The 10,141-nt window shown below is 38.7% G+C and overlaps 1 protein-coding gene across 2 annotated transcripts; it reads right to left on the reverse strand.

Annotated features, from left to right (window-relative positions):
- Positions 1-448: 448 nt before the first annotated feature.
- On the reverse strand, positions 449-8,396 carry ywhaz (tyrosine 3-monooxygenase/tryptophan 5-monooxygenase activation protein, zeta polypeptide). 2 transcript variants are annotated; one of them, XM_004073801.4, is made up of 6 exons: positions 8,247-8,396; positions 5,382-5,680; positions 3,851-3,974; positions 2,896-3,059; positions 1,749-1,844; positions 449-1,669 (listed from the first exon to the last, which is right to left on the reverse strand). In XM_004073801.4, the coding sequence occupies exons 2-6, from the start codon at positions 5,673-5,675 to the stop codon at positions 1,601-1,603; spliced, it is 747 nt and encodes a 248-aa protein (XP_004073849.1). In that variant the 5' UTR covers positions 5,676-5,680; positions 8,247-8,396; the 3' UTR covers positions 449-1,600. The 2 variants fall into 2 exon arrangements, with proteins under 2 accessions (XP_004073849.1, XP_011479072.1); XM_011480770.4 differs by having other exon boundaries at positions 5,382-5,677; positions 8,247-8,386.
- Positions 8,397-10,141: the final 1,745 nt, after the last annotated feature.

A 10,141-nucleotide genomic window follows, 5' to 3' on the forward strand; every position in this document is an offset into this window, starting at 1 on the left:
AAGGAACTTTATATCTGCTGCAAAGAAACTCGTACGAGTAAAGAGGAAGATGACTTTTATTATTCAGACCACACTGAAAGCTTATGGTACACAAATGCTTATATGGAGGCTTACTTCCCATTCAGGGTTAGGATGTTGATCTTTACTGTGAATGCTTGGATTACAAGCATGAGGCTGAGCCAAAGTCAGAAGTAAAAAAACATCTCTTCAAACTACATGACTCCCTGCAAAAACACCCATCACCTGTAGAGGGCAGCACTTTGAATGAAAACGGTGCACCTTAAAAAAAAAAAAGAAGTTTTTTACACTGTTATCAAATTTTCACAATGGATTGTTTTTTAATATATTTTAAACAACCTCAAATATTTTAATTCAATAAAATTTTTTAACCACATTGTCCACAAACAGGATGCATTAAATGTAGAGTTAAAGAAAGAGCACAGCACACTCAATTTTTATCATTTAATTCCATTTAGATGCAACCACATGGTAAAATTACGCACTCAGTGTAACTTGCAAATCCTGAATCTTTAAAAAAGGAACAAAACTGTATTTCAGAAGAAACTGGCACAAAGTTGTGACTACTAAATGGCTTTTGTGTAGCTTTCTACCATGATACTTTACAATCAGTTTATATTCAGCACTGTGTTCCACCACCTCCTCTCAATACGTTATTGTAAATAAGCTGAGTGGGTAAAGTTACATCCCATCACAGACTGCCAACCCTCACACCAGACGATTGAGAATCTCATCCACTTTGAGGAGTCAAACAGGGCACAAAAAAATATTACAAAAACATCTGAAATAGAAAAAGAGTAGAAAGCCACAAAAGCACATGGTGAAAAGTATCGTCTGCACTGCTGAAAAGAGAAAATATCCACACACAAAAAAAAGTTACAGTATTGAGCCTTTTGTCAAGTTGTTCGCTTCGTCTCCGGCTGTCGCAGTGGTACGCAAAACTGCAAAAAAGGTTCTTATTTCACGGTGGAATAATAATCCTCTCAACAAATCAACCAAAGCAGCCTTTCACACAACATTTCTATGGCTGAACGCACTCAAAACCACTGGATCAGGTGTACCGTCCACAAGACCTGCTACACTGGACACGGAAGGGGAGGATGGCTTCAAATGTAAAGATCAAGCTGCTAGTGACAGAGTATTGCTTCTATCGCAGGTTAAATTCAGTCAAAAGGGCTTTTTTTTAATGAAGGGATTCAAATTCCAATAAAACTACAATTACTTTCAATTTTCATTAAATATCGAGTTTGGCCAGGATTATAAGCAGCTTTCTGTACTGAAGAGCCGGGGGGGGTTCGGATCGAAGAAATCGATCTCTTGTAGAGAAAATATGAACTGATGAGTCATGGTAAACAGAAAACGTCTCACTTTTTCTCCCTGTAAGTGGCCGTACAACTACCAAACACACACACACGCACACTAATGTTTCTGCACATACACATTGTGAGCAGAGTGTAGACATACATGTCTCTGAATGCATGTGCACACGCAGCCACACCCACACCCACACACACACACACACAACTTAGGCTGGTGAGAGGTAAAAAAACAAAAACAGCTTTTCTTTCTTTCCAATTTGAGTTCAGTTCTTCTCAGCTGCGACTTCGGTTTCATCTCCTTCGCCCTCTCCCTGGGTGTCCGACATCCATAGCTGCAAGGAAGCACAGCACATCGCACGCGTTCAGAGGAGGAAATCTGTGCAGCGGCGGCCGTCACGGCCGGACACTCACTGTCAGGTTGTCACGCAGCAGCTGCATGATCAGGGTGCTGTCTTTGTAGGAGTCGTTGTTGAGCGAGTCGAGCTTGGAGATGGCCTCGTCAAAAGCCTGGCAGACAAAAGTCAAAGAGAATTTAACCACCAACTCCACAATAACTGAAACCCTTTATTTATTTGCAGCAGAAAATCCAAGTATAATTTATTTTTTAATCTAAATGACCACACAAAAAGGCTGCAGATGTTTCACTGCACAGCTTTTTCATCCATGCTACAAAGCAGATTTCACAGCATATGTTGAGCAAAATGTTGGTTGGACCACAAGTCTGTGCAAAGCAGCATGAAACTAGCTTAAGTTTCAATGACTCACTCCGATTAAAACTGTTTTTAACTTGTTCTTGTGGCATTTTACTCACGATGGAAGACAAATGTAAGGAAAATTAGGCTTAAATAGCTTTTCTGAATCTTTGTTTAAATCGTTGTGAATCAGAAGCAGACAAGAAATACGGATTAAAAGAGCTTGCTTTCGTCTGAAAACACTACGGATGACCCACAAGCTCCATTCTGATGCATCTGACGACTTCATCCATGTTCGTCTTTGTTCTTCCTCGTCTCAGCTGGAATCTGGATCAAAACTGTACGGCTCGGCTTTTTGTTTTGTTTTTTTGCACCAGCTTGGGGTTGTGGGGGGCTGTAAGCTAGCCGGAGAATTAAAAAAATTGACTGTATACGAGAACTGGACAGAGTGACCCCTCTCCTCCCAAACAGGAAGTGCCCACTTGGTCTAAGAAGCCAAACGCCCATAGACGTCAATAGAGAAATAAACAGCTGACGTTACGTTTGTCAGAATAAACATTCTTGCTCTGATACTTTTTAAAACATGTTCTTGCTAATCCTCACTTTTTTCCATGATATGTTTTTTCTGTAATGCAAACTATTCAAGGTATAAACTGACCAATCAGATGCTTCAATTAAAGTAAACGGTCTAACGTCAAACTCTTGAAACGTTTGACAAAGCCTCCAGGGCCGGGCACGGCATCCCTACCCACAACACCCCTCACCCAACATTACTGTCAACACTAGGATCACTGCTTTATTTTAGGGGAGTCACATTGGACCAAAAAAACCAAAAACAATACTGATGAGCAGGAAAAGGTTCGTACCGATTTGGCCAGCTGACAGGCCTTTTCTGGAGAGTTGACGATCTCATAGTAAAAGACGGAGAAGTTCAGAGCAAGGCCCAGGCGGATGGGATGTGTGGGCGGCATTTCTGCAGTGCTTATGTCCAACGCCTTCTGGTAGGCGTCCTCAGAGTTCCCAATAATAGCTTCACAAAAGAGAACGGACAGTGAGAACACAGAGCTAAACAGAGAAATGTAAACACAATTAGTCCTTCAGCCAGAACGACTCTGAAGGAATTTCAGTGTATTTTGTGTTTGCTTGCATATCAGCAAAGAGAAATGCACAACTTGAAGGGAGAGTTTTCATGAACTGAACACAAATATCTAAACTTGTGTTTTCTTCTACAGAATTGCATCTGAAATATTCCACTGATACAAAAACTATAATAAAATCCATATCACATGTCTCACCAAGAAGTTTCTCCAGAAAAACCATCTGCATCTTGAAATGACCTTTATTCTGATAAAAAAATATCTTATTTATCAAAACATTTGCAGCTTTATTGTGAAAGGGCTCCATACAATTATATTCACACTTCTTTTATTTTTATTTTTTTATTATGCTGCTACAGAAAAACATAAATCTGCCCGTCACTGGAAATTAGTCAGCCAACCAAGAACAGTCAGAAATGTCTCCAGGCAACAAACAGCAGCTCACGCCCTGCCTTTATCTTCTGTTACCATGACAACTCAGCAGCAGCTCCTGCCTGCCTCAATAGCTGGCTGATGTAGGTCAAGGATGAAGCAGATGTCAGAGCTCTGGCCACAAACTCCTATGATAAGTCAGGTGGTCTTTCTACTGCATGAGAACTTCTACAATCAGAAGCTCTGAAAACACACACTACTGCCCAAATAACCTCAATTATTTTCAGGATAAAACTTCTTGTCAGTGCAAATCAGATGCATAGAGATATAATAAAATAAAGGCAGCACTTACAGTCCTTGTTATTCCCTGTGGCCACCTCAGCGAGGTAGCGATAGTAATCCCCCTTCATCTTCAGGTAGAAGACTTTGCTGTCAGGAGATGTGGTGTTGGGGATCAGATACTTGTCAAGAAGATCCTGGAAGTAAGAGGAATGGAAATGTTATCAACTCAAATGCAGAAATGAGTCTACACTCATTTGATTTGATTTAATAACTTACTAAGAATTAGAATTATTTTTTACAGAAAGGTTTTTCTATGCAGGTTCAAAACCTTGCTGCTCCCAGAAAGTGTGTATAGATAGAAATAATCTGCATCTCAATAGATGTTAGGAAATAATCCTTTTTGGTGATCTCCAACCAATGGCAAAGATAAAGTAGAATCACTGCAGTAGATTCACTCTTTTGATTATTTAAGGTTTTTCCAAAAATCACAGAAAACGATCAAAAGTAGAGAAAAAGTTACAGAAAGTAAAACCAGGCTGTTTTATAGTGATGGGCGATAACCACACTTAAGATAACGTACAGATGACTTTTTGCATAAGATATTAAATTACCGGTAATTTCTGATTGGTGGATTCATTTTTTCTAGGACTTATTCTAAAAACAAACACCATCAAAACTGTCCAGGTAACAAATTTAACGTGCAAAATACAAACCCTTTCTAAAATCCTCTTCTGTGGTGTTGATAAAGGTGACACACACTGGTCATGTGACTAATGGAGCAGTTCAATATGCACTGGGGGGCGTTTCAGAATGAAACATTGCAGTTACTCACCAAAGATCTAGAAGTGACACATGCACTTATCTATATCTATATAGATCATCTATTTTTCCATACCATGGTGTCAATACTCCCATAATCCTAAACTGAGTAACTCATCTCATCTTGGTACATACCACCAGTAGGGGTCACTATTGGCTGCCCACCCAAAAGCATCTTTGGGGTTTGGTACATTAATAACTAATTAAAGATTGCAAATTCATATTTTTAAAACTTTTATACTAAAATTCCATTCCTGATACAAATCTAACTTTATTGACAGTGAACACATCCACACAAATGTGTGGCTCATACTGGAAAAAGTGTCTGAAACCGTTTAAAAGTGAATATTTCCTGCTTTTGTGGTAGCACTTCTTGAAAGTAAATGCTTTTTTCCCTTGCAGCCTGGATGCAGGTCAGCCCCTCTGAGTTTGGTTAGACTGCCAGTTTTTTGGGGATCTTGCTACTGGAGGTGAGCTACAGGAGATGGTACCAAAGATTTGTTGCATCCTTTCTTCTTCATCTTCTTCCCTTTCGGGGTCACGGGGCTGCTGGAGCCTATCCCAGCATCCTTTTTTTATTTTATAAGAAAATATTAAGTAATTCACCCTGATTTGGAATGATTGGTATAAAAAAAAAAAAAAGAAGAAAATCCCTTTTAGATTTCGCATGTTTTCCTTTTCTCAGCACAAAGCGCCCAGATGACTTATTGAGAACGGATTCAAACAACATGACGAGCATGTTTCTCTTGTAAAAGTCACATTACCCTCCCGTAACTCCTCACCAGAACGTCCTTGCAGATGTCGTTCAGCTCGGTCTCAATCTTCTCCCTGTAATCCTTGGCCAGCGCCGCCTTTGAGCTGTCGTCAGACTTCTGCTCCATGCTGGACACCACCCTCCACGAGGACCTGCGAGCCCCCACCACGTTCTTGTAAGCAACCGAGAGGAGGTTGCGCTCCTCGTTGTTGAGCTCCGAGCTCTTCTCGGTGACGGCCTTCATGGCGGCGGCCATGTCGTCGTAACGCTCAGCTTGCTCGGCCAGTTTGGCCTTTTGCACGAGCTCTTCCTTCTCTGCCATGGCTTCTTTGTTGACACAAAACGGAGGGAGAAGGAACGGGAAGAAAACAGTGTTTAGTCATTTTTCACACTACTGCTCAATTAATGGAATAAATACATATTTTGCAGAGCTGAGCATTAAACCAAAATAAAACTAAAGGCAAAGCTGCAAGCAGTGTTACATGGCTCACACCACCTGCCCCACCCTGGAACACCCAACCTTTTTGTAGGGGTGAGTATAATCATACAAGAAAATCAAAAACCATCTTAATACAGAGACTTACAAACTACACCATTAAAAGAACAAAAAAACAGTTTAGATGCTCATCATTCTTTTGAGCTCTTCAGATCTAAAGATATGCAGAAATATGAAAACAAAATTCCAGCAAACTTTTCGTGGATAAAAAAAAAAATGCAACCATCCTGAAAAATTCTATTCATCTGTAATTTTCTATTTCTGCAGGTTATGGATGAAGATGAGGGAACCTTTCATGTCAAATTTAGGTCAGTTCTGCAGCAGTTATATAACAGCACCTGATTTAAAACAGTTTAGCTGCAATAATTATCCTTATTCCACAAGGGAAAACAATCCCAATTCCACATTTAAATTAGGGCTCAAACCAAACAACCCGAGCTCTAATTGTGTCAGTTCATAATATGCCATATTTGGAAATTATAACTACTTACTCTATATCACACTTTGTCAAAGACCCACTTCAATCATCTTTTGATCCACTGTAAAAGTGTTCCCCAGTGGTCTTAATTATGATTCTGCTGTTTTTAGGTAAAAAATAAAAATAAAGACAGAGTTTCTGCTGAGCGACATTAGAAAATCCCATCTAAACCTCTGAGTTTTGGGTGGAACTGATTGCATGGAGTAAGCCCACCCCCCGTTCTATTAGCCATCCAGTCATGTGCACTCCCGTTAGCTTACAGCCCCTCACAACCCCAACCTCACATTAGCTGAGCAACAAAAAAGCGAGCAATGTTGGAGCTGTGCAGCCCTACAGTTTTGATCCAGCTCAGACGAGGAAAACAAAGACGTTCATGGATCCAGTCAACTGCAAGTGGATGCATCAGAATGGAGCAGAGCAGGAAGCTAGTGGCTTGCCGTAGTAACGTTTTCCAAAGCATTTTTGCATCTGCTCCTGATTCACAACTATTTGAATGAAGAAATGCTTAGAAATGCCATTTCAATTTCCTTTTCCGTCCGGTCCAACACAAAAGATTTTCAAATATGATAAAGATGAATAAAGTTTGGCCTCGATTACAAAAGGGGTTTATTCAGACATACCTCTGGTTTGTCAGAAGATTCATAACCCCTGTTGTTAAAGTAAAATATGTCCAACACAAGAGGCCTTCAGCTCTCATCTGTCTGCCCAGCTGTTGGACAGGACAAGTTAAGAAAGAAAAAAAGAAATGCTGTTCCAAACTTCATTTTCTTTCTATGTCCTCCACCATGAGAAAAATGCAGCAAGAACATATGAAAAACGCCAAAAAAATGATTTCAATCAGAAAAGCTTTTTTTTTAAATATATCACTAAGAGGGAAAAACAATAATGCTAAAAAAAGAACACTTAATTCTTAGATCAGAGAACTATGAACTCTAACAAATTTAACCTATTTAAATATTTAGAGTACAGTTGCCAGAAATAAAATAAAAAATTGAGCACAGATATACAACATGCTGTTGTATCATCATGATTCTACTTAATGAAAAAAATTGATTTATTGATTTTGATTAATACGTTCATCAACTACTCTTAATGATCGATTCTAGCGACGTACGTATAGTAATTTATGCGACCTTTACTGGAAAACAATACGTTTTACCAAACCGTCCTACTTCAAGATAGTTTACCTGAATATTTCAACATTAGGACAAATTGTACAATGACAAATCCTCAGAGTAGTAGGTTTCTTACCCATGTTTCCAGTCGGAATGGTAAAATCAGCTGCACATGATTCATTTGAGAGACGCTCAGATTTCCCAGCAGGCACCTGCGCCTTTCTGAGGAATGTCGGCCACCCAGTTTCATGTCACATACACACCTGCCCCCTGAGCTAGTATAATATCCGGCCATATTATAAACCGCTTAAACAGCTTATCTCGATGGATAAGACGCAGTATCATCCCCGTTTTCATTAGAAACAACTTAACAATACAGAGAGGAGGGAAAAAACGAGGATTCGTCTCTGAAAGCCGCGCGAGGATGGAATGGTTCTGTCCGTCTTGGGTCTACAGTGAACGCCCTTTTCGTTTTCCGGAAGATTAGCCGGAGCTGCTGGCTTTACAATATACAACCATTCATTTAGGGGGACTTTATAAACAAAAACGCTTAAACAACTCTAGAAGCGGATGCTTAAATCCATGGTTAGACGAGGTTTAACGTGCTGTTAAGTTCCACTTCCATTCAGGCGCAGAACAATGACTGAGCAGCGCCGGAGCATCAATGATTTCCACCTACACTCTAACAAACAAAGCAGCCATTTCTGCGTCACTGAGGGCACTTCGATGGGACGCCGAGCGTTTCAACAACCGTTTTTGTTAGATACAGCAACTCCCCAAAACCGCAATAGAACACGGACGAACCTGAGAGATGATGAACGATGTCGCTCCTGATTCCCGGCCGCACAGCTGACGATCTCTCCCGCTCTTCCACGGGGTTTCCCTCAAATCAAAGACATAGCAGCAGGGTCGCGCCAGGACGGATGACGTCAGGACCAAGTTGCCAGGGCAACCATATTTAGGAAGAAAAAAATACAAAACGAATTTGTGGCAGGCGTTTATTAATATTTTATACAATTTCAAGCTTGTAGAGTAGTTTTATTTTACTGCTTAATTTTTTTTCGTTTTCCAATACAAATCGTAGCAAATGGTACTTTATACAGAATATATTTTGTTCTTAATCTAAACTATTTACATGTTCATTGTTTAAAAAATTAATTTATAAGTGCTCAAAAAAACCTATCCACGTAAAGAAAAGCTCTAAATATAAGACCTTTTTCTTAAATTTGCAAAGGCTTGTGGGAAATCAACTTTATTGATATATTAAACAATAACAAACGCTGTTAGTTTATTTTGCATATAATTTTTTTAAATAAAATATTTTATTTATTTTATCCATAAAATATGTTAATGAAATTGTGTAGTAAAAATATGTATTAAAAAATATATATTGTAATCAACTGAGTTTAAAAAAGGCATTGAATCCCAATTATTTGGCTTTCAGTCTTGTATTTATTCATTTATGCTTCATAACGGATGCACATTGAATGAGCATTAACATAGAAAAAGTTGTTATTAAGACTCCTGAGGATTTTTATTGTAACTTAACCCACAATAAAACATTTACCTACACCTTAGATAGCCTTATCCTATAAATTACATTTCCAAAAATCCATGTGACACTGAATGAGAAGCAAACACCTGCACCCTAAAGCTTATAGAAGGTCTTACCGGGTGTAAAAACTATTTAAAGTTATTATAAATACATTGTTTACCTGTCCTATTTAAAGCTGATATGAAATGTAGAAAACATTGTCCAGTTTTTCTTTAGACATTTTTTTAAGCAATCAGTAATGATGTGAATCTTAGCAAGTTGGGCAGCTGTTTTTTTTTAATTGACTTTAAACTCCTCTAATAAACTTTACTTCTTTTCTAAGGTAATGTCATAACAGTGCTTTTCTCAAAAAGATTTAATAGTTAATTCATAATGGATTAGACAACCTGATCCAGCTGTGCTCTTTAATCTTAATCCCTGTCACACATGTCTGACTGTGTAAAACAGGTGCAGCAGTGCATTAAAAATACAGCGGCAGCTCTCTACCAATGAGTGACTTTTTTCTCCCAAATGATGGAATTTAAAGCCTTCATTTAAGTCTTTAATATACTAGGAATAGAATATTAAAATGCAAGCAAGAATAAAAAAAAACGTTGAAATTCTTCCCCTTACTGTACATTTTTGCAAGTCAAATAAATAAATTCTACCTTGTTAAATCCAGGGATAAGAGTACAATAGTGTTGCTATGGTGGCCATCCTATACGATTGAAAATAAACAAACAAAATAATTTGATTTGTTCTTTTAGATTAGTGAAGAGAATGACAGAGTTTTTCTTCGCATGTCAAATTAGGTGATCTATAGCTGGGGAGAAAACTCATCGCCCTGGATTTAGACTATTGTCATTTTTCTTAAGTGCTGTTCTTTTCTATAGAGACCAGTGGTTAAATTGAAACAAAGCTCATGTGAATGGCCACGGTTTGTAAGCGTGAAGGTTTTTCATTCACAAATGTACAGATGGGAAGGAAGGATATGGAATGTGTGTGAAGGTAGGTGGAACAATGACTCACTCAAACTCTTAAAGCCACAGACTGGACGAAGCCCACTTTTTCATGACAAAACAAGCAAACTGCAAGGGGAGAGTAATATATGTTTTTAGACTGATTTTTATTCATGCATTTTTTCCTCGCTCATTTCCAGAATGGG

Source organism: Oryzias latipes, chromosome 11 (assembly GCF_053564925.1).
Source record: "Oryzias latipes strain Hd-rR chromosome 11, Olatipes_Hd-rR_3.1".
NCBI classification, from domain to species: domain Eukaryota; kingdom Metazoa; phylum Chordata; class Actinopteri; order Beloniformes; family Adrianichthyidae; genus Oryzias; species Oryzias latipes.

Bases quoted from the DNA above. Each gene is read 5' to 3' on its own strand.
- ywhaz (XM_004073801.4), bottom strand. From the start codon at position 5,675: ATGGCAGAGAAGGAAGAGCTCGTGCAAAAGGCCAAACTGGCCGAGCAA. The intron at 3,060-3,850 runs GTAAGTGCTGCC...TCTTTTGTGAAG, and splicing joins CACAGGGAATAACAAGGACT to CTATTATTGGGAACTCTGAG. The intron at 1,845-2,895 runs GTACGAACCTTT...TTTGTCTGCCAG, and splicing joins CCTGTCAGCTGGCCAAATCG to GCTTTTGACGAGGCCATCTC.